The 24,891-nt window shown below is 40.6% G+C and overlaps 2 protein-coding genes across 3 annotated transcripts in view; both read left to right on the top strand.

Annotated features, from left to right (window-relative positions):
• The first annotated feature begins 544 nt into the window (after positions 1 to 544).
• Positions 545 to 14,671, top strand: vps18 (VPS18 core subunit of CORVET and HOPS complexes). Its single transcript, XM_088325435.1, has 9 exons — positions 545 to 1,124; positions 1,198 to 1,339; positions 1,536 to 1,627; positions 2,799 to 3,049; positions 3,124 to 3,477; positions 4,733 to 6,004; positions 10,056 to 10,265; positions 12,161 to 12,397; positions 14,067 to 14,671. The coding sequence occupies exons 1-9, from the start codon at positions 1,022 to 1,024 to the stop codon at positions 14,349 to 14,351; spliced, it is 2,946 nt and encodes a 981-aa protein (XP_088181561.1). The 5' UTR covers positions 545 to 1,021; the 3' UTR covers positions 14,352 to 14,671.
• A 2,328-nt stretch (positions 14,672 to 16,999) lies between these two features.
• ino80 (INO80 complex ATPase subunit) overlaps positions 17,000 to 24,891 on the top strand; it is a 56,246-nt gene continuing 48,354 nt past the window's right edge. For both annotated transcript variants that reach the window (XM_088324573.1, XM_088324572.1), the window contains exons 1-8: positions 17,000 to 17,137; positions 19,388 to 19,448; positions 19,574 to 19,777; positions 21,735 to 21,871; positions 21,932 to 21,999; positions 22,057 to 22,203; positions 24,490 to 24,610; positions 24,685 to 24,890. In XM_088324573.1, the coding sequence (XP_088180699.1) occupies positions 19,623 to 19,777; positions 21,735 to 21,871; positions 21,932 to 21,999; positions 22,057 to 22,203; positions 24,490 to 24,610; positions 24,685 to 24,890 (834 nt within the window). In that variant the 5' untranslated portion in view covers positions 17,000 to 17,137; positions 19,388 to 19,448; positions 19,574 to 19,622. The remainder of the gene's footprint in view (positions 17,138 to 19,387; positions 19,449 to 19,573; positions 19,778 to 21,734; positions 21,872 to 21,931; positions 22,000 to 22,056; positions 22,204 to 24,489; positions 24,611 to 24,684; position 24,891) is intronic.

The following is a 24,891-nucleotide window of genomic DNA, read 5'->3' as shown; positions in this document are numbered from 1 at the left end:
ACAAAAATACTACAGATGTACAACAACAAAAATCTACTTTAGAAATACAACAAGAGTAATACAGAAATACTAAAAAAAATACGACTATGGGAATACTACAAAAATACTACTAAAATACTGCTTTGGAAATACATCAATTATACTTCTACAGAAATACAGAAAAATACTGCAAATTACACCTATAGTGATACTACAACTTCTTCTTGGTCTCCTTCCATTTACTTCAGCTCTGTAGATCCTCTTCAACATTCGCTCCTCATCCATCCTCTCCATGTGTCCAAACCAACCAGTACTCTCTCATCCACACGCTTGCTCAGTTCCACTACTACTCCAGTTCTGTCTCTCACATTTTCATTTCTCAATCTAAAATATATAAATATATAAATAAAATATAATACGTTTATTTATAAAATATTATCAATTAGAACGCAACTCTGTGTTATATTATAAACTCGTTTAATGTATTGAATTTACATATTCAATTTGTTATTTGTATACTGTAATCGCCCACAGAAATGAAGCCGGAAGTTGGATTTGTTGTCACTAGTCGACAGCGACTCCGCGTGTCGAAATGGAGAACTGCAATAACTATGATCACATGAGGACTGTCACCTGACTTTCTCCTTCTATTTAACTTAGACGCGTGCCTTGTTGTCACATTTGTTTAAAATATTGTAAGCGGAGTTTAAACTATTAGTGATAGTGTTTGGTAAATACACGTCAATAACCCACTAATGAAACGAAAAAAAGCCTCGGACGAGTCATTCTACGGAACGTATCTGCTAGCTAGCTGTGAAGCTACTCCTCATTCATTATCATCGTCTAAGCTAATATTTTCAATAATACGACTCTTGAATATTACACTATCATAATAACGTATTAACTATGCCAGTGTTGTGTTTTGAAGAAAGCGCACGAATCCTCGTGAACTATCGTACGAGAGCTAGCTTCCGGCTAACTAGAGTGCTAGCTAGTCTTGCTATCTTCTCCCATTGATTTTTGAAGCAAGTTCCACGTCAACATGGCTTCGATCTTGGACGAGTACGAGGACTCGCAAAACATTCGCCAAAACATGCAACAGCACGGTCGCCTGGCGAGCACCAACATCGGGATGACGCACTCAGGTGAGCCTGGCAACCAGGAGGGATTCTAATAATGCTGTGTGGTAATGAAACTCAATCAACTTTTCACTTTAAGGGTTCGTCAATGTGCGACTTGAGGAGGAAAAGCCTATTTTCAATAAGCAAAGGATCGATTTTACTCCACCCGAGAGGATAAATCACCTTGTTGTCTGCAACAATCAACTTTGTATGAGTCTGGGCAGGGACGCCCTGCTGAGGTAAATAACAAATCATGTGCAGTCCACTCTCTGGTATTGCAATTGCTCAGCAGTGCAGCGCTTTTTGACTGGATTACTTAGAAAGTCATTGACAAACTGAATAGTCTAGTCATGGATGTTTATTGGAGCTTCCAAGAGGACTTTAGGGTGGGGTGATGAAAGAGGCTGATAAGAATGTCTACTTGTTTCTTTGCAGGATTGATTTGGCTAAACCTGATCATCCCAATCAAATAGAGCTTGGAAGGAAAGATGACAGCAAAGTACACAAACTTTTCCTGGATCCAACAGGTGAAAATAAACAGCCTATTCCTCTCCCTAAATGATATTCATTTTCTTTTCAATTGTGTACATTTCCAATAGTACAAAATCATTAGAATAGAATTGTCTTTGTTGTCAATAATTAGGCTACATCAATGCGTATATTGATCACATCGTGATTAGACGTGGCACTCCAGGATATACATGTAATAAAAGACCGAAAAAAAAGAATATAAGGAAATATAGGAAATATTTACGAGGGCATGTAGACTAGCATAAGTTGTATTTACGTCATAAAAGATTTTTTTTCACAGTTCTACTAGGATTGGTTGAGTTTTATGCATTTTCTAGGAAAACAAGATAATTTTGGTTCCTAGATTTAAGAAAATAAAGTGTTAATCTCATCATAATACATCAAATTATCCTCAATGAAATGTTATCAAGTTTGTTTGGTAATTTATGACATAAAATTATATGATTTATTGCAACCAAATATTTATTTTATAATAATTTTATTTGAACATAGATTGTTTTAAAACTTTAGTGGATGACAACCCAATTAAAAAAACGTATTCTTGCAAAATTAAGTATTTTTCCTAATAAGTTTCTTGCTTTCATGTGGGTTCCAGATCTGGGGATGTTCTGAAGATGGTTTGTGCAGCCTTTTGAGACTTTTTGTGATTAGGGGCTATTCAAAATAACACGACTTGACTTTTCTATAATATACAATAAAAACGTTGTTTTGTATTTAAAACAAATTCTTTCTTTTTATTTTGAATACTTCAACATTTTCTAAAATTGCAGATTTTTTAAATTTAGAAGTCTTGCAAATATTATTTTGAATTGTTTTTCTTTATTCATAGTTTATCCTGAAGTTGTAATCGTAGCCTGTGCAATCCGTTGAAACATTTTGTGATTAAGGGCTATACAAATTAAATTAAACTTTAAATTGTGCCCTTACAACCCTCATGGTTAAGGGATGCACCCAATCAGCCCACCCACTCAAGTAGTACTATATTTACATTATATATGTCTATATATTTATGTATAGAGTAATTCCGATTTACTCTCCCAACATTATCATTATTTCCACCAACAGCGTTATAATTTCACTCTTTGTTTTTATATCTCTTGTGATTGTAAACTTATGCCAAGTTTGAATCATTTTAAATCAAGTGCTTTTCTCATCATCTTATTTTAGGATCCCACTTGCTGATCAGCATGAGCACTAGCGAGTGTCTTTACCTGAACAGGAACACGCAAAAAGTGCGCAGTCTCTCTCGTTGGCGAGGCCACCTCGTCGAGAGCGTAGGCTGGAACAAGCTGCTTGGCAACGAAACCAGCACCGGGCCCATCCTGGTCGGAACCGGCCAAGGCGTTATCTTCGAGGGTGAGATCTCCGCCTCTGAAGGGAGCCTCTTCAACACCAATCCAGACCAATACTTTAGACAAGTATGTATTCCTGAGAGTGTTTTGATTTGATCACTTTTATCATTTTGTTTAATTATGTTTTTATATGATCGCAGGTACACTCCCTAGAAGAAGACGGGAAGACGGCACCGGTATGCTGCCTGGAGGTGGAGCGTGGCCTTGAAAACAAATACTTCATCATTGCCACCACCCGCAAGCGCCTCTTCCAATTTGTGGGCAAAGTGGCAGAGGGCACGGAGCAGCAAGGCTTTAGCTCCATCTTTACCCAAAACCAGGACCTATTGCCCAGCTTTCAGGAGTTCCCGGCCAACATGGGTTACAGCGAAATCACTTTCTACACATCCAAGCTGCGTACCTCCCCTAAGGCCTTCGCCTGGATGATGGGCAATGGCGTCCTCTATGGGCAGCTGGACTACGTTCGGCCTGACTCACTGCTGAGTGATGTACAGGTAATGGTTTTATGCCTTAACACGGGATTTTTTTAGCCTCTCATAGTGATGATTCTTAGTTTGGGATACATGAGATTTTGATAAAAAGTACCATCCCTATTAATCATTTCGAGAGTAATTTTTAAATTGTGTTTCAAGCAAGCATATGTCTAGAAAATTAACTCCTTATTTAGTAATCTATGTCATTCCCTTGTTTATGTATATTTATCTGAAAAAATATACATCATCCTTAAATTAAAATGGATTAGCTGATAAGATATTTCCCGGGTCTTACCTCCCCAAAATCTCGATGACAACTGTCTTAAAGCTTGTTTTTTTAACATGTAAACTTATGGAGGAAAAAAAAAAGATATGCGAAGTTCGCAAATGTGCACTGAAGAAAAACAAGTTTATTTCTTATGATTTCTTATTAATTGACTAACCTTTATAGTTGCATTTTAATGCGGCCTTTTGCTAATGTATCACATTGCACTGCTATAAGTTTTCAGTTTTATCGTTAAATAAAACCAATATTAAGATACTATTATCCATCAAAATTTTAATAATGAGCCCTGTTAAATGGCCCATCCTTTTTCTCAGTGCACACTTACTCCCATCCCCTTTTCCTAGTACTGATTATGAGCCTCGAAAATATGAAATAAATAGAGAAATATCAAATTGAATCCAATTTATTTGTAAAGCACAGGGGGGAAAAAATGCCACTCAAAGTGCTGTATAAAATATTTAGCATACAACAAGACAGTAAATTCCCCACAGCACTCCCCCCCTGACAACCAAAAACAACTCCTACACATGCACACACAATAGTTAGAATACAATAAGAACAAAATAACTAGTGTTCGCTATAAAATATGCTTATGGCATGAGGAAAGGGACCAGAGGGAGGCTCATCCACACTATAGAGATGGCAGCCGATTGCTTCTGGATTTTCAGCCATTGAACCACACCCTACCATTTTCGTACCCCCAGATGAGGAAACACTGAAATATAAAAATAGAAATGTAAAATAACTGCAAAACAAAACATAAAAGTACAAAATAAAAGTAAAGTATTATAAAGAAAATGTTTAGAAGTTAAACACATCAAAAATAAAATTAAAAGCCATATTAAAAAAGTAGGTCTTGAGCCTCCTCTTAAAGATAGAAAGGGTCCCTGCAGACCTGATGTCCTCCGGCAGACTGTTTCAATACAAAAAATAAATGACGCTGTTTAAGTCATTCACCCTCAACGACTAACTTCATGCTATTTTCATCAGGTCTGGGAGTACACACCAGACATCGATCTCTCTCTTAACAAGCCAATCTCCATCGTGTTGACCCAGTTCCACTTCCTGCTATTGCTACCCGACCGTGTCAAGGCCATCTGCACGCTGAACGGCCAGGTGGTCCACGAGGACGTCTTCCCTGACAAGTTCGGCCCCCTCAAAAGGATGATCAAGGACCCGTCAGGCGGCCTGGTGTGGATCTACACAGAGCGCGGAGTGTTCCGCTATCACATCCAGCGTGAGTCCCGGGACGTGTGGCAGATGTACATGAGCATGAACAAGTTCGACCTGGCCAAAGAATACTGCCGCGATCGACCCGAATGTATGGACATGGTCCTGGCCAGGGAGGCCGAGCACTGCTTCCAGAACAAGCGCTACCTGGAGAGCGCCAAGTGCTATGCCCTTACACAAAACTACTTTGAGGAGATCGCGCTCAAGTTCATCGAGGCCAAGCAAGAAGAGGCCCTGAAAGAGTTCTTGCTGAAGAAGCTGAGCAACCTGAAGCCCAGCGAGAGAACGCAGATCACCCTGCTGGTTACCTGGCTGACCGAGCTCTACCTAAACCGCCTGGGCCAGCTCGAGGATGACGACCGCGGCAAGACCGGGGTCCTCTTTCGGGAGAGCCGCGAGGAATTCCGTAACTTCCTGAGTAACTCCAAGCACCGTGAGTGCCTTTACAACAACCGCGCGACCATCTACGACCTCCTGGCCAGCCACGGAAACGTGGACGATATGGTTTACTTCTCTGTGGTCATGCAGGACTACGAAAGGGTGGTGTCGCACTATTGCCAGCACGATGACTACCGTGCCGCCCTGGAAGTGCTTGCCAAGCACTGCGACGAGAAGCTCTTCTACAAGTTCTCGCCGGTGCTCATGCAGCACATCCCTGAGAAAGTGGTTGACGCCTGGATCCAGATGGGCAAGCGCCTAGATCCCAAAAAGCTCATCCCGGCGCTGATGAACTACAGCCACAAGGGAAGCAGCCAGCAGATCAACGAGACGGTGCGTTATATGGAGTTCTGCGTGCACGAACTGCACGTGACCGAGGAGGCCATCCACAACTATCTTCTCTCACTCTACGCCAAGTACAAGCCCGACTCGATACTGCGCTACTTGGAGGAGGCTGGCACTTATGCCTCGGAGATCCACTACGACCTGAAGTATGCGCTCAGGTTGTGTGCCGAGCATGGCTATCTGCGCGCCTGCGTGCTGGTCTACAGGATTATGGAGTTGTATGAGGAAGCGGTAGATCTGGCTTTGCAAGTAAGTTTGTAGGTTTTTTTTTTTTATTATTTGACCACTAGATGTTTATTTACTGTGTAGTGCTACAAGGAGGATTACAAACTACAGAAACTCAAAGTGACCAAACCACACCCATTTTGCTTCTCATTTTTTGCCCAGGTTTCACAAGGTGTTTTTTTAATTTTTTATTTATTGATTTATTTATTTTGATACCCTTCTCAGCAAAATTACGGAAAATCATGTCAGCTCACTCTAGATCATGGGTCTCCAACATGGTGCCTGCGGGTACCAGGTAGCCCCCTAAGAACACCTAAGTAGCCCGCGGACGGGTTCTGAAAATAGCTCACTTGTGGTTTTAACATAGTGACAACATAGTAATGACATTAGTTATTATTTTATGAATGCATATTTAACTTTTATCCCTTTGTGCTTATTAGTAATAAAAAGTAGCTCTCAGATTCAAAAATGTTTGAGACCTTTGCTCTATGTGAACCTTATGTATAATAAATACACATTTCTTGACTATTGAGTATTTAAAAAAATGCACGTTTGTTATAATTCATGTATTTTTGCTTATCATAGAAATTATATAGTGCCTTCAATACCATACAGCCTCTGCTACTGAGTAGGAAACTGACAGAGATGGGAGTTAGCTCACACCTTGTAGAATGGATTACTGACTACCTGACAGGCAGACCCCAGTATGTGAAACAGGGGGGCTGTACATCGGACACTGTGGTTAGCAGCACAGGATCTCCGCAGGGGACCGTTCTCTCTCCGTTCCTATTCACTCTATACTGGACTGTCTCAGAAAATTAGAATATTGTGATAAAGTTCTTTATTTTCTGTAATGCAATTAAAAAAACAAAAATGTCATACATTCTGGATTCATTACACATCAACTGAACTATTTCAAGCCTTTTATTATTTTAATATTGCTGAATTTGGCTTACAGCTTAAGAAAACTCAAAAATCCTATCTCAAAATATTAGAATATCATGAAAAAGTATACAAGTAGGCTATTCAACTAATCACCTGAATCATCTAATTAACTCGAAACACCTTGCGAGGGTTTCCTGAGCCTTAAAAACACTCAGCTTGGTTCAGTAAACTAAATCACTGCTGATCTGACTGCTGTCCAGAGGACCATCATTGATACCCTCCATCAGGAGGGTAAGACACAAAAATAAATTTCTCAAAGAGCAGGCTGTTCACAGAGTGCAGTTTCAAAGCATATCCACAAAAAGTCTGTTGGAAGGGAAAAATGTGGCTGGAAACGCTGCACAACCAAGAGAGATGACCGCAGCCTTAACAAAATTGTGAAGAAGAGCCGCTTCCAGAATTTGAGGGAGCTTCAAAGACAGTGGGCTGAAGCTGGAGTCCAGGTATCAAAAGCCACAGTTCACAGACGTGTCCGGGAAATGGGCTACAATAGCCGTATTCCCATGGTCAAGCCACTTCTGAACTCAAGACAACGGAAGAAGCGTCTGACTTGGGCTATGGAGAAGAAGCACTGGACAGTTGCAGAGTGGTCCAAAGTCCTCTTTTCAGACGAAAGCAAGTTTTGCATTTCATTTGGAAGTCAAGGAGAGTCTGGAGAAAGGCTGGAGAAGAGCAAAATCCAAGTTGCTTGGAATCCAGTGTGAAGTTCCCACAGTCAGCAATGGTTTGGGGAGCCATGTCAGCTGCTGGTGTTGGTCCACTGTGTTTCATCAAGTCCAGAGTAAATGCAACTGTGTACCAAGAGATTTTAGAGCACTACATGCTTCCATCTGCTGAAAAGCTCTATGGAGATGAGTATTTCATTTTCCAGCATGATCTGGCACCTGCCCACAGTGCCAAAACCACCAGTAACTGGTGCACTGACCATGGCATCACTGTCCTTGATTGGCCTGCTAATTCCCCTGACCTGAACCCCATCGAGAATTTGTGGGGTATAGTTAAGAAGAAGATGAAAGACACCAGACCTACAAATGCAAATGAGCTGAAGGCCGCTATCGAAGCATCCTGGGCATCAATAACACCTCAGCAATGCCACAGGCTGATTGCCTCCATGCCACGCCGGATTGATGCAGTAATCCGTGCAAAAGGATTCCCAACCAAGTACTGAGTGCATCAATGGACATTTTCAAATGTTTGGTTTAGTTTTGCTGTTATAAAATTATTTTTTTTACTTGGTCTGAGGAAGTATTCTAATATTTTGAGATAGGATTTTTGAGTTTTTTTCAGCTGTAAGCCAAAATCAGCAATATTCAAATAATAAAAGGCTTGAAATAGTTCAGTTGATGTGTAATGAATCCAGAATGTATGACATTTTTGTTTTTTTAATTGCATTACAGAAAATAAAGAACTTTATCTCAATATTCTAATTTTCTGAGACAGTCCAGTATACATCGGACTTTAAGTACAACTCTGAGGCCTGCCATGTGCAAAAGTTTGCCGACGACACTGCGATCGTGGGATGTATCAGAGACGGGCAGGAGGAGGAGTACAGGAAATTGATTCAGGACTTTGTCCGATGGAGCGACGCAAACCACCTGCACCTAAACACCACCAAGACCAGAGAGATGGTGGTGGACTTCAGGTTAACCAGAACTCACCCGGTTCCTGTAACCATCAAAGGAGAATGTGTAGAATTTGTCCAGACCTACAAATACCTGGGTGTGCAGCTGGACAACAAACTGGACTGGTCTGCCAACACAGAAGCTCTATGTAGGAAAGGGCAAAGCCGACTTTACTTCCTCAGAAGGCTGGCCTCCTTCAACATCTGCAAAAAGCTCCTGAAAATATTCTACGAGACAGTAGTGGCAAGCGCCCTCTTCTATGCGGCAGCGTGTTGGGGAGGCAGCGTCAAGAAGAAGGATGCCTCTCGTCTCAATAAACTGGCTAGGAAAGCGAGCTCTGTTGTGGGCAAAGAGCTGGACAGCCTAACAACAGTAGCTGAGAGACGAGCACTGAAAAAGCTGAGGTCAATCATGGACAATCCATCGCATCCACTACACAGCATTATCTCCAGACAGAAGAGCAGTTTCAGCGACAGACTGCTGTCACTGTCTTGTACTACGGACAGACTGAAGAGATCTTTTCTTCCTCATGCCATGAGGCTCTTTAACTCCACCCGGCAGAGTAAAGGCTCACATTAAACCACACCACCTACATTGGATATTACCGAATCTTACTGCAATATGTATTCTGTGTAGCACTATTTAGTTACTCTATATAACACGCTACAGTGGGCATTTGCACGTCACACTGGGTATTTGTATATTGCATTCTTTTGGCTTTATTATTGTACTGTTCTCAGCTAAGGGATGCTGCTGGAAATGTGAATTTCCCTTCGGGGATGAATAAAGTATCTATCTATCTATGTTTTTTAACTAATTGTGTTTTTACCAATAGAGAGGTGTTAAATAATATGCAGTCTCACTTTAAAAGGATTTTGAACATTTTTATTCCACTTTCAAGGCTTTCAAAATGTTCTGTTTTCATACGCAACAAAAACCCACAAAATTAAGTAGAATTTCTATCTTGTTTTCCATCCCAGGGAAGCCATTTTCTATAGCTTATGAATGACTTATATTTGCTGACGATGGTGTCCGTGTATTGCGACATCCATTGCAGCCTGGTCAACCTGGAAGGGGGATTGCCTCACGTGCGGTCCCTTCTCAAGGTTTCTTCATTTTCCTCATGTTGAGGTTTTTGAGTTTTATTTAGGTTTTTGATCAGGAGAATCTTTGTGATTAAGGGCAATGCAAATAAACATGACTTGACTTGGTGTCCCCTTTAAATTACATCACACTAGCACTGACCGATCAAATAGCAGAAATTGCAGCCGCTCATATGCAAAATAACATGATACCTAAAATATCCACTGAAATGCTTTGTTTCGACTAGTAGGGGCAAAGATTATTTTTTCAGGAAACCCCTTGAGTTGGCTTCAGATTTTAGGAGAGAGCTAATCCAAAAGTGATACAATGCTTCTATATGCTGGCCCTAGGCTTAATTGATCTTTGAGGGGTTTAAATTGGTTCTGTAAGACTGAACAATTAAGGAGCCGGCGCTTCCTTCGCAGGTGGATGTGGATTTAGCCAAAAGCTGCGCCGACCTGCCTGAGGATGACGAAGAGCTGCGCAAGAAGCTCTGGCTGAAGATCGCCCGGCATGTTGTACAGGAGGAGAAGGACGTGAAGAAGGCCATGAACTGTTTGTCCAGCTGTGACCTCCTCAAGATTGAGGACATCCTGCCTTTCTTTCCTGACTTTGTCACCATCGACCACTTTAAGGTTGGAAATGTGGCTTCATATGGTTCTATTGTTGGTTCGTAATCATCTTTATTCCAGTATTTTTTTCAGAGAGTTTGATTTGATGCAATAATAATCAGAGTGAGAAACATTACAGTAGACGCTTCAGGATATGAAATGAATGCCTTCTGAGTTGGGGATCGCAAAGGAAAATTGCTGTAAAGTGGGGGATAGAAACCTAGCCTAATGCATAGCTAATGCCTTCCAAAACCCCAGTACTTCAGATAAAATCATTCAGATAAAAAATAATCTGTATTAAGAACTACTAATGTAAGATGGGTGTATATGGATGAACAACATTTGATATGTATAAACTAATATACATGTAAAGGAACAATTTAATGTTATGACTTAACCTGGTTGAGTTGAGTAGGTGATGGATGCATAGGGGATGACACTGTGGATTAAAAATAAAACTGATTTTAAAACTTCCACTTGCAATGATAGTCATGCCCTTGGAAGATTTCTTTGCTTTAATTACCTCCTTAGTTTTAATAATTGTCTAGATCGCTGATTGGTTATGGCCATGCTATTTAGCAAAGGTAGTCCTTCATGTGCCTTTGTATCTCTTGATAATCCCAAGCTTTGTTTCCATAGTTACCATATTTCCATGACAATAGGGCGCACCGCGTTAAAAAGCGTAGTCTTGGTAGCTGGTTCTATTTTTTTTTTAATTTAACACATACACAGGGCGCACCGCACAGTAGGGCGAAGGTGCCCTCTACTGCGGACGCCTTGCAACAACATGGACAAGCATACAAGTGTGCGTATTCAAAAATACACCAGGAACAAAACTGAGTTTGGTTGTGGTTTATTTAAGTATTGATTACAAAGTAAATCACATAAAAACTTGTCAGAGTTTGTTTTTCAGCTTCCTTCACTTGTAAACCATTGATTCATTAATTTTCCATTTTCTCGCGGCTGCTCGGTTTCCATGTTCTTTCGCATAGCGTAGAAATAAACAGTATGGTGGACAAAAACACGGAAAGTGAGGTTTTGGATTTATTTAATTCTGTTCAGCCTCCGGTAGCACAATTACTTTTAAATTGCTGGATACGCTACGGCGTTAGCATCCATGAGTACTTCCGCAAACAATGCATTGCGTGTCACGTTACCTGTCTCCTTCTGCGTATGCAAGACGTGGTGGCGTTCACACAAGAGAAGCATGGAAATAGCATTTGGTTGGAAATGTGAACAGTCTTACAAAAACATCGGATTTCACAGAAAAATCGGAATTGAGTATTATGCTCTGCAGTGTGAACGGCAGCCTCAATGTGTGCTCAGTACATCTGCAGCTTTACATAACACACAGGGCGCAATGTACGACAGGGCGTCAATTTAAGGAAAATCTGATACTTTTATGTGCACCCTACGGTCGTGAAAGTACAGTATGTTTTTGATTCACCCTTTAGCATCACTGTGAGTCTTGGGACCCATAGTGACAGTATTGTACACATTACAATATGTATCTTTGATGTACCAAGTCTTTACAAATAACATAATATTCTGAACTAAATGAGGTGAGGTAAATGCATTATGGGAGGTAGTTCTGCAAATAGCATATCAGCCTTTTCATGATGCAGTAATGCAAACAAATCGCAAACCAGCATTTTATATAATGTCAACCACTAGCAGACAGGCATCAGGAGGACAAAATTCTTCTTTAGCACGAATACAGCAAAGTTTCAAAATGTTACTGTATGTCATTGAGCACGTAACACTATTTGTTGTTGATATTGTGTATTGGGAAAAAAAACGTTAAGAAGGTCTGAAAAACCATCATATTCCACACCTTAAAGTGAGAACGTCATAAGGCGGGGACGCCGTATCGCCGGGGTCTACCACATCTTATTTTATGATCTTTTTGTGGATTTCAGGAGGCTATATGTAGCTCCCTGGAGGAGTACAACAAGCACATTGAGGAGCTGAAACAAGAAATGGAAGAGGCCACAGAGAGCGCCAAACGCATCCGAGAAGACATCCAGGAAATGCGGAACAAGTACGGCGTAGTGGACTCGCAGGACAAGTGTTCAGCCTGCGACTTCCCGTTGCTCAACAGGCCTTTTTATCTGTTCTTGTGTGGACACATGTTCCACTCCGACTGCCTCCTTCAGGTATATATATTTAATGGGTCACCACAGTGTTTCCAGTAGAATGTGGGTGGACGGTGAATTAAATGTAATACTCATATTCTTGATTTGTTTATTAATGATTGCAATTTTTTTGTTAAGCGATAATCAGGCTTACATACATAATGCGTCACCTGTTTACTCACAGTAAGACAGACTCTGGAACGAAAAAAAACGATAAATGTTATCGTACACAATTTGTTATGATCAAAAAACATGGGATGTTGAGAGGTATGTTATCGGAACACGCAACTTATTAGTGATGGGAAATCCGGCTCTTCTTAGAGAACTGGCTCTTACAGCTAGGCTCACTACAGAGAGCCGGGCCTTTTAGGCTCCCAATCGGCTTTTCAGATTTTTGGGTTGCTTCAACTGATGTATTACCAATAATGGTGTGACATTATGCATGAATGAAAAAATAATTCTATTGTATTATACTAGTCTTTATTTTATTCACTTTAAAGTGGACTTTTAAACAATTAAACCTTTTTTTTTATACAAAGTAACTTTAAAGTCAAGCGACACCGAATCCCTGGCTATAAAAAAACTATTAAATACAAGAACTTTTTACAATTCAACTTTTAACCAAAGTACACTGTAACAAAACACAACATTTGAAAGACATGCAAAAATATGAAAAACTCAAAGAAAAATTAGATTGGTGTCTTTTGAATATTGTCATTCCGGAAAAGTCTGCTTTGGAGCCATCAATATAATAAAAATGATTCCAAATTATGATTATTTTCCTACATACACTTATTTTTATGTCCTTCTTTTTGGCCTTTAATACAGTGTTTATTAACCTATTTGAGCCAGGGATCTCTTCTTTTGTTGAAATAACCGCACGGGACACCACCAGTCAGTGCCGTTCCATCTCAGTTATAATAAATACAAATGAAAGATAGCTTTCGCTAGACCGCACAGGCACACAAATTGGATAATTTTCCAAGGCACAGTACGACAATTAATTACTCTGCTGCGGCACAGTGGTTTAAAAACACTGCTTTGAGCGCACGCGCTCCTCTCGACCTGTTCATGTGCTGCTCCCACCGCACCTATCCTCCTGTGCTCAGCGGACAAAGTAGCGCAGCGGCAGAGACGAAAACATGCCTACTAACCAATGCACCAAAAGAAACTAAGATGACAAAAAAGTGTGCAAGCTAGCACACTATGGCATTTGCAATATTTTTCCAATAAGATATCATTATGTCATTTTGATTAACTTTTCATTTATATATATGCATCCATCAATCCATCCATTATCTGCACCGCTTATCCTCAGTAGGGTCGCGGGGGTGCAGGAGCCCATCCCAGCTATCTTCGGGCAGTGGGCAGGGGACACCCTGAACTGGTTGCCAGCCAGCCGCAGAGCACACAGAGACAGAATTCGCAAGCATGGGGAGAACATGCAAACTCCACACAGGAGGTTCGATCTCATGACCTCAGAACTGTGCCGCACACTATTTAACCACTGCGCCACAGTGCTGCCCACATTTATATATATTTCAAAATATTATTGTATCTCCCAAATAACACCAGTGGCAGTACAAATGAGACCTTGGCGACGCGCCACGCGCCCGAGACTTTCTATGGTGTGGGAAACACTGCCCCATTTTGTACAAATCAATACATTTTGCCATTTTCCACCTTCCAGGAAGTGACTCCCCACCTGTCCACCTACAAGCTGAGTCGACTGGACGAGTTGCAGAAGAAGATCTCCGCCTCCGGGCATATATCTAAGTCCCGTCACCGGCCCACACTTAATGAGGAAGGTGACGCCTCCAGTAAGGCGGGGGCCAGCCGAGAGCAGTTGAAATCGGACCTGGACGATATCGTTGCGGCAGAATGCGTGTACTGCGGCGAGCTTATGATCAAGTCGGTGGACAAGCCCTTCATTGATCCTAAGAAGTTGGAGGAGGATAAATCCAGCTGGCTGTAATGGAGACATTTGTCCACTTGCCTTTCTTGTGATCACTACTGAGAATCGTGTCAGCTTTTTCTGTTCCAAGCCCATTTTGAAGATTATTTTTTTTACGCTTTTGATTGTGATAATAGGCAAAGTGGTTCCCAATATATATATACACATATCTTAAAAGTTTCTAATTTGGGGTTGAATACGCACTATACAGCATTTATCATTATTATTTTTATGTTGCGATATAGGCTTCTTTTGTCCAGATATAGCAAATGTTGGTTCTTGAGTCCTCCTTTGTGTCTTAACAGAACGGAAAATAAAACACAATTAGTTGTCATGTTAAATCTTCCCTTTGTTTCTGTATGTTATTTTTTTTCAGCAACTTTATTTTGTTCATTTTTGCATTTTAATTTCATTTCGTAAGAGCTCTTGTTGGTGATCGGAATGAGTGGGTCGGTGTTGTAAAAGGATAGTGGGATGTTTAGACGCGTTCTAAGGGATGGGCAGGGCACCCGAATGATACGGCAGGGGTAAACCAGTGAAAGCTGTCGGGCCCTGCTGCTTAACAGAAGAGTGTGTTGCTTTCATTTTCACGACAAAACATTTTATTGTCCCTTTTATGTCAACTTTAATTCAGGAATGAAAATATTAAAAGTAATTATTAGACGACATACAATATCTATCAAGCCCCCCCAAAATGAGTTTAAAAACATATGTTATATGTATGCAAAAGCAAGAGGAAAACTCTTTTAAAAATGAATTTAAAAGCAAGTTTTTTATATTAAATCATTTAGCTATATTGAATTTATTTTTTTAATCAACTTTTTTTGAATTAATAAATGAAAATTGAAAAACAAATGATTTAACTAAATGCAATACTGATATTTTCCAATCCACCAAAAATGAATTTAAGAAAACAACTGGATTTAATTATGTAATATCCAGGGTTGGGTAGAGTTACTTTAATTTGATTACTTTCAATTACTATTGGATTACTCCAATACCAAATATGCTAACAAAAGAAACTGTCTACCTTGGTCATATCCCTCAAGAGGGGTGACCGACAGCAAGACAAACACATACAATAACAAAGAAAATAAAAGGGGGAAAAAAAGCTCAAATAAAACACACGCACAAAATTTTTTGGACCATGGCCAACCCAATTGCCCAAACACCCAAACAAGTTAGGCACCTCGGCACCTAAGTTGGTCATGCTTTTGTCCCTCCAGATGAAATGGGACACCAGAAAGCAGCCATGTCACTCGGGTCAAAGGTGACACAACGCACTCTTTTGTTCAACAGCAGGGCCCGTCAGCTTTCACTGGTTTACCCCTGCCGCATCATACGGGTGCCCAGCCCATCCTTAAGAACGCGTCCACAATCCCACTACCCTTTCACAACACCTCTCCACTCCTTTCTAAATATGAATAAAATTACTAAATTTTGTGCAGGCTTGGGAAGTAACGAAATACATGGAACGGCAAAAATGATGTTGACAAGCTGTTTGGATTTATTTTAATTTTGTTTCTGTCGCATTTTATGTTAGTTTTGCCGGAGATCAAAGCCATCAGAGAAAGCCTAACACGTGTTGTGAGTCATAATTTTATTCATATTTTGTTTCTTTTGTCTTTTATTAGCATATTTGGTATTGGAGTAATTCAAAAGTAATTGAAAGTAATCAAGTTAAAGTAACCCTACCCAACCCTGGTAATATCTACTTCAAATAACCAGAGAAAGAAACATTACCCATTTAAAAATCAATTGTGAATGCACGTTTTCTTTCACTTTTATGACAAATTGTTTATTAGTCATGTTGAACCCATCATTTCTTTATTTTTAACTTTATTTCAATTCATAAAATAAAATGCAAATATCAATTCTAGAGTTTGTGACAAGCTCTCAAAAATGAGTTTAAATGATTACAGGATTTTTTTAGATGCGATAGGTATATAAAACCAAGAAGAACACAAAATTAGTTTTACCTGGTTATATCAGTATCAGAAATTGTTTTCCCCCCATTTTATTAACACTCCACTTATTGAAACATGAATATTTTGTTTTTTTGTTTGTTTGTACATGATTCAATTGTTTGTTTGTTTGTACATGATTCAAATTGAATCTTTTCTTCCGGCGCCGTCACGAATGGCAGCCACTCCAGCAGCTCCCGTGTTATTTTCGATTGTTCTCAGCTCGTTCTCAGCTCAGGGATGCTGCTGGAAATGTGAATTTCCCTTCGGGGATGAACAAAGTATCTATCTATCTATCTATCTATCTATCTAAATCAATTTTAAAAGCACATTTATTGTCTCTTTTAACTTCAAAGTAGTGTGTAACGACTCCCAGCTTCCTAAGTACCATATAAGGAGTTCCTCCGCGATGACGTAGGACGTAGCTCGGTATCCTTTGCAGAGGACAAACTCTACTAATCGATACCAGAAAGCGATCCGTGCCTTTGTGTTTTGTTAGATTTCCAAGCATTATATGAGAATAAAATCACACATTGGTTATTTTCAATTAATTTATATGACTATTGTTATTTGATATCGAACGTTCTAGCGCCGTATACCCACCAAAAAAGAGCCTTCATGACTCGGCGCTCGATTGTAAAACCTGCTCCATTGCTTTGTACCTCCATGGCGTCGTGTCTCTATGCTCGCTCAGTAAGAGAAAGTGGCCGCCTCTCCGCCGCCGCTGCAGACTCAAAGCTCGCAGACTCGCTCGGCGCCTTTAACCGCCATTTTGGAGTCAGGGAAGCGAGAGTCGACAGCAGCGGCGAGAGACGCGCGAGAGGGGCCGAACGGGGGGTCGAGGTGAGAGACGGCAAAGGAGACATGGTGGGGGGAAGATGGCCGGGAGGGAGAAAAGAATTAAAAACACGGGGAGCGCTTACACGACTACGAGTTGAGCTTTCGTCCCCTCCTGCAAGGACACTCGAGGCGGGCGACGGGCCCCAAGGGCCTCGTCGCTTCTCTCGGTCCTCCAGTCCTCGACGAATAAAACAATTAAATTTCTATCTTAATATATTAAGGTGTTGGCCTTAAAGCGACGGGGCGGGTGTGTTCACTTCATATTAACGTTACGTGAGGGCTGTCAAAACTCCCGTTAGCTTCTCGAAGCTAATGCTAACACTCGGTTTATTTTTAAAGTTACTATATTTTAAATCTACCCCATTCATGTTTTGAGCTATAATTACCACCTCATCACGATGTAATCATTACTTTCGAAGAACAACGGCTAACTTTGCATTCGAACATCGTTACCTTTTGGGTTCAGTTCAAGGTTAGCCACTTAGCTAACATAAGCTAACCTAGCGATTTAGCACAAGCTAACCTAGCAAATTAGAATAAGCTAAGCTAGCAGCAATAGCATGATTTTTGTTCAGTACGTTTTTAGGGATACAGTTCATTTTAGGGATGTGAAATTTATCAAGTTTATGAGGCAAATTTCGGGGGGTTTGCATTGATTCACAGTCCCTCTCCAAGTGATCCACATGCACTGTTCCACTTCCCACGCACGCTACCTGGCAAACTATAACTCCCACAGTCGTGAGGATGCTTGTGTGTGTTTTATGATTGGCTGGCGATCAGTCCACGTTATGACCTGTCTTTTGATCAATTAGAACAGATGAAAACATCTTTATGGTCATTGATCACAATAAACGTAGTAAACATTGTTTACAACTAGATTAGTCACGGCACTCCTGGATAAACTTGGAATGAAAGACTTAAAAGAAAATAAACTCTTGGAACACGTGACCTCTCCACGTGATGACCCCATGGCCGACGTTAGGAAACCGTAGCAAGGCCAGTAAACCTAAGACCACAACAAAAACAGCAATACTATTTAACACTATTAGCAATGACTAGTGAAATGAATACCGTGCAGGTGTGAGATGAGGTGGCTCACATTGTTGCTATTTAAAAAAACTGAGGATAGCTATGCTAACTTCTGATCCATACAGACGTCCTCCTGACATATTCACGCATCTTAACAAATAGTCCAGTCCACCTGATTACAGTCTGAAAGTGTTTTACTCATGTATTGCTCAGATCCACAAGTATATTCTCAAATTACTTGAGATTTAAAAATCATCTGCCATGATAAGGTTAAATATGTTAAAATTACATGTGTAGTTTGCTGATGGGTGGGACGGCGTCTGCGTGGTTACCGCGCAGCCTCACGGTGTGGAGGTTCAGGGTTCAATTCCAACTACCGCAGCCTCCCCATGTGGAGTTTGCATGTTCTCCCCGTGCCTTTGTGGGTTTCCTCCGGGCAAAATTGTCCCTAGGTGTGAATGAGCGAGTGAATGGTTGTTTGTCTCTGTGTGATCTGGGACCGGCTGACAATCAGTTCAGGGTGTCCCCTGCCCACTGCCCGAAGATAGCTGGGATAGGCTCCAGCACCCCCGCGACCCTACTGTGGATAGGTGGGACAGATAATGGATGTGTGGATAGATTGCAGATTTCATTGTGCAAAATACATGAGTCACACCGGGTTTCGTAATCTTATCGGTAATGGAAATGCTGGAAAATTGGCTTTGAAAGTGCTGGAGTTTGACCATGACACAGCTGTACGAACCCCGATTTAGTGGATTAAATATCAAAATTATAAGCTAATTTTGGAAGAACTGACTTTGTATTTAAAGACACTGATCATGTCTGTGATTTTTAATGTTAGTTAGAAATCAAATTTCCCTAGAAAATCACAACCAACCACTGGTGAGTTATTTCCAGACCCGATCCGCAGGTTAATCCGATTTTTTGGGGGCTGCTTGCAGCCCATGGGCTTCACGTTGGTGACCCCTGATTGTGTAGAAGTATTTTTTTTGTTACATTACTTCATCCAAATGCTGTACTGCATTATTTTTTAATTGACATTACAGGGTCTAAAATAAAACCCTGAACCACCCCAAGCACCCCAATTAACTCGATTTGAGGTACCGAGCCCGAAGCAAACCCGAATTTTCTTATTTTATATGTGCGGACTCTGTATGAAAAGGGGTGTTTTTATGCCAATTTTGTCCTGTTCTAAAGTCAAATTATTATTCTCTTTTGTTTAAGGATTCAGTGCAACCCATCCAAAAACCTGCATGTGCAGATAATGACAGCACTTACAGAGGAGGTAGGCCCATTATAGTTTTCTATCTGATTGACACTGTCCATTGTAGAATTGTGTGTTTTTTTTTTATATATAATGAAGGATGAATGGTTGATAATAAACCACTATGGCCTTTTTTCCTCTTCCAGTAAAAAATCCCTGCCCAGCCAGGGCAGGTGGGGGCATCCGCCGGTCTGAATGGCGTCCGGGCAGGGGGGCCGGCCCGAGCCTGCGGGGACTGCAGGGGGTTCAGGTCTGGCCAAACCTCTTTATCTGCAACGCTTGGAGCGCTCCCTCAGGCTTGAAAGCTTTCTGCGCCAAACAGCAGCCATCTTCAATAAAGATGTCACCAGGTACAGTCAATTGAGTCTTCTATACATTGTATATACAAGTAATATAGCCCGGCGTTGCACTGCCAATAGAAGATTGGGTTCTGCTGCTTGGAGTGGTCGGGAGCTTTAGTATTTAATTTGGCCACCAGAAGGCGTGAGAGACCTCACGAGAGAAGATGTTTATTAATTTTGTTAGTATTTATTGTGTTTCCTTGATATAAAACCTAAAGAGCTACTTTGTCAATTTTCAGAAAAATCGGTTCAGACTTTTTGGAGCCTATAAGTCACATACAAACACACATACACACAAGTGCGCATACCGATCAGGATTTATGAAGTAGGTTAGATTAGATCTATCTTTGACTTTCCTGCCAGTAACATATATTTTTTTCAAGTACTAATAGGGGCTTCATTGAGGGTTTTTTTTCCCCAAAAATTGATAAATAATGCCAGTCTCATCGGCAGATAAATTTCTGCATTATTTTAATGAATTTAATATTTCTTGGTTTTCTCATGTTTTGTACTTTCTAACTTTGCCTTATTTTGAATTAATTGTTATAGTTTAAAAATCAAATTTTTGTCAATTGTATTTTATGATAGTTAATTACTTCTCTAGGAAGACAAAACAATGATTAAAGTAGTATTATCTTGCGGTATTCTACTTGAATGAAAACACAATATTAATATTTAAAACATCCACATTTAAAAAAAAATATTTAAACAATAATATAAAATATAAAAAGTAAGACACAAATTGGGTGTTTATTAATATATTAAAATGAGGAAAATAGTTCCTAAAATAAACAATTTTATTTTACAATATTTAATAATATATTAAGAAAAATATCTCTTTGAATGAGTTTCTAGTTTGCAAGAAAAGAGTCTAAAAAATTACGTACAATTTTTACTTAAAATGAGAAAGCATATGTGATTATTGGGATAAATAATTAATAATTTGTTGATTACGTTTTCTAGCAAAACAATATTAAATATAATTCTCTTTTGCTACTATACTTGTCTGAAAACAAAACAAAACATAAATCAATATGGACTAAAAAGTAAGAATTTAATTGGGTCGCTCTCGTACTCTGATTGTGATCCGAACACGGAAGTAAATCTTCCGTAGCGAGCCATGGCGGTGTCAAGGACGGAAAAACAGGTCGATTGCCGGGACAGCAGAGCAAAAACGTGGTCGCGATCAGAAACGGGTCGTAAACCGGGCACAGCTGAGTCGCATATTTTTTTAAATTTCTCATCAAATAAGTCTGTAATATGTGGTGAAATAAAAACACTTAAACTACAATGTAAAATAATTACCGTATTAGAATTGAGTTTAATTTAAAAAAAGACACTCCACTCCATTCCATCCATTATCTGCACCACTTATCACAGAAACATCGAGTTCAGTCTGAAACAAGATACTGGGAAAATATATAGCCGGAGTAGCTCACCGAAGTCGTTGTGTTCAATAATAATGTGCAACCATGGTCCTCTTATATCCGTGAGTGTAGTAAATCCAGGAGAGTAAAATATTTACAAGTACAGTTCAGAATAGTAAAATACTGTTTCCTCTATGCCGTAGTTCGACCTAACATGCTATTCACAATCATCTTTTTCAGCCGATTGCAGGCTTTGTTTTGCCCCTTTAGCCTATACAAGCCTGTAAATGATAAAAAGGATCCGCCCCCTTTACCTCCGAATAACTTTAGTCAATAGTGATCGATTCAAATGATGATTGACACACTGGTTAGCCAATGAAACGCCGGTATATAAATCCCAGCATACACCGCGGACGACTTCGCCTTCGGGGGGAAATCTAGTCGGCGACTTAATATTGATCCATAAATAAGGCGCACTGTATTGTAAGGCGCATGGTCAGCTTTTGAAAAAAATAAAGGCTTTTAGGTGCGCCCTATAGTGCGAAAAATACGGTAAGTAAAAGGGAAGTGAGTATATTTTACATTTCCGACTTTTCCAGCGATGACAGTGATGATAGTGAAGACAGTGACGACGCTCTGGGCTCCAGGCTCTCCATTGAACACATAAAGAGGGAGCCTTGTGACCAAAGAGAATACTCCGTGGAAGGCAAGCCCCTCAATGGCGTTCTTCTGCAAGGTACGACCGTGAGTCCCCGTGAACCAACAGATCGTAACACTAAACATTTTATTTGGATAGATCAAAAGGCGGACAAAGCCAGCCTGTACAACTTCTCTAAAATGAAGAAGAACCGCAAATGGTTGAAGGTAAGGATCGTCATTTTTGTCCGAATTTTCCACTCTTGAAACATTTTCATATCTCAGAGCTTGTTGCTGAGCGACAACACCACCGACTCAGACACGGATTCGGACGACTCGGATTTTAGTATGTCGCGTGACGAATTGCACGACATGCTGAGGCTGCACCGCTACACCAGGCAGCACCAGAACAAGTTTCACACTGACAGAGAGGTAAACACGATTGTTCATGTGGCGTTTGCGGATGACTAGGAAATGGGAAATTGTCATATTTTTGGACTCTCTGTTACTATTAAAAATGGGTTGCGCCGTTTTAAGTGTCTTTAAAAAGTTAAAAGTGAAATATGTTCTCCGTTATTGTGTTAGCAATAAGTTCAAAGAGCCTTTATGTCTTTTTTCCACTGCGCCTATTTGCTTTTATCTTACCATTAGCAGAGCTGTTCGAAGCAGAACACATTACGTTTGAGGAATGGGGGCTGGGGGCACTAGTGCAGAGTAACGTCATGCTCGTCTCTGCAGGTTTTTTGTTTTTTTGTTTTTATTTGTCAGTTTTAGCATAACAATTTAAAATGGTGGCCTGCCTCAAGTAGAGTCCAAACCCCAACCCAAACCCCAAGAAAGATGAAAAACGAAGAGTTCATCTGAGCACGTATAAGAATCGCACGTACTTGCATTATGAATGAGCTGTCTGAGGCTGCGATCATGACTTTAAGCCAGGAGATGGCAGCAGAGAGTCAAGTCAAATCATGTTTATTTGTGACACTCTTAATCACAAGGAGTCTTAAAGGGCTGCCCAAACCTCAGAGTATTATTACACCATCCCCTGATCCAAAACCTACATGAGGGCAAGGAAAAACTAAAAAACCTCAACATGAGGAAAATGAAGAAACCTTGCGAAGGGACTGCACATCAGGTAATCCCCCTTCCAAGATGACCAGGCTGCAATGGATGTTGCAATAACAAATAATGCACATATATTGTCAACGTGAAACATAGGTCCTCTAAGAGTTATAGAATACAAATATGATTTAAGCCTAGATTTAAACAGTTCCACTAAGCTTGCAGATCGAATCTCAGAGAGCAGAGCATTCGACAGCACCAGGGCCCAAGTGGAGAACGCTCTCGAACCTGCAGATTTCCTCTTGGCCATTGCGATCACCAGTAGAACAGGATTTTCAGAGCGAAGTCTCCGGACCAGAACATAGGGGGAAATTGAATCCGAAAGATATGAGGGAACAAGTCCATGCATGATTTTGTATACTACCAACAGAACTTTAAAATCACATCTTAAGCTAACAGGGAGCCAATGCAGGTTAGATAAAAACAATGAGAGTGACAAAGTTCCAAATTCAGTACAGCTCTTTGATCACGTGAAAGTATCTGGGATTCTGCTTCCGAATTTGGCCAATTGGTATCCTTCTGGCTTCCATAGTGTGTCTTTTTCTGAATGCACATTCGTCAGCTACAACCTCAACTCCAATGAACTCTTGTGGTAATTTATTACACACTGTCTCTTTATGAATGTACCAATTTTGATGATCAAAGCGGCGCTGCCAAGAGCGGCTGCCTTTTCCAGCAGCTGCCCAATTGTTTTATTGTCTGCTCCTATCTTCGGTGTTTTTTCTTCCCGTTTTGACAACTACACTATGGATTACTTCTATCCTATGGACATGGGTTTTAACGCACAAGAAATGCGTGTATTTCAACTCCTTGCCCTGAGGAATTCTCGTGCCGGCGTGATGAAGGGGCCCATGGTGGAAGAAAAGCCGAAGTTAGCGAAGCGGCTAGCGGCGTTATAAGTCTTCGGTACCATCCGTAATCATGGTAAATGCGAACTCACGACCAAATAAGATCATCGAGTGCTTTTTGAAAACATCGAAGCGCACAGGGAGCGCAGTTGCTGTGTTTTGCGGAAACGTGGCTCACGTTTAGCATTCCGGACGCTAACGTGTAGCCACCCGGAGCCACCTGGAGAAATCCGGCTTCAACGTCGCTAAACAGAGACATGAAAGCCGGGGGGAATCGGAGAGGAGGCGGACTTGCTAACACGAGGTGGTGTATCCCTGGATTTTCACAAAGAAAAGATTTCCATCTGCCGCAGGAATGTCGAACTTTTGGACTGGCGTGACGTCATCCACTCCGCTACAAGCACCCTCGGGCATCATGTTAATCTGTTAATAAACAACGGGGTAGACTGCTGGAAGTGTGAATTTCCCTACGGGGATGAATAAAGTATATATCTATCTATCTATCTATCTATTTTAGCTCTAATTTAAGGGTATGCTAGACCCACTTGAATATTTGTTGCTGGACCAGCAAAGCTGAGGAATAACATTAAATTTATACATAATTAGTGCTTGTAAAGCCATAAGTTACAGATGCATACAAACATTGATGATTAAAGTCAACTTAATAACAGCATCAAGGTTTTAGATTAGTTTCTAGTTCTTTTCAATGTCGCGTTCACGTAACCATTTTAACCCTCTGGTCGTTCTGCAGCTTCAGCATTACCAGTTCTACAGCACGGGTCTTCTCTCCACTCAAGACCTCTTTCATGAGCAACAGCGCCACCTCATGGGCCCAAAGAAGAAGAAGATCAAGGAGGAGAAAAAATTCAAGGGTAAGCATAATGATTTGATGACATTATTGGGATCTTTTGAAGGCCAATATTGATATTTGTGTCATTTGCTCTAGCAAAACTCAAGAAGGTAAAAAAGAAGAAAAAACGCGACGAGGGCGACTTTCTGGATGAGGGCCTTCCGTACGTGGCCAAGACGTTCGCCAAGTTCTCGCAGGACGCGCCGGCACCCGTACTGAAAAAGAAACACTTAAGCGTGGAACAGTTGAACGCACGCCGCCGAAAAGTGTGGTTAACCATTGCTAAGAAGGAAGTCCCCAAGG

This window comes from Urocampus carinirostris, chromosome 20, assembly GCF_059441175.1.
Source record: "Urocampus carinirostris isolate Australia breed hairy pipefish chromosome 20, RoL_Ucar_1.0, whole genome shotgun sequence".
NCBI classification, from domain to species: domain Eukaryota; kingdom Metazoa; phylum Chordata; class Actinopteri; order Syngnathiformes; family Syngnathidae; genus Urocampus; species Urocampus carinirostris.
This window is presented reverse-complemented; position numbering and strand designations above follow the sequence as displayed.

Coding starts and splice junctions, on each gene's coding strand:
- vps18 (XM_088325435.1), top strand. CDS start 1,022: ATGGCTTCGATCTTGGACGAGTACGAGGACTCGCAAAACATTCGCCAA. Junction 1,125..1,197: donor CATCGGGATGACGCACTCAG/GTGAGCCTGGCA, acceptor TTTCACTTTAAG/GGTTCGTCAATGTGCGACTT. Junction 3,478..4,732: donor CACTGCTGAGTGATGTACAG/GTAATGGTTTTA, acceptor TATTTTCATCAG/GTCTGGGAGTACACACCAGA.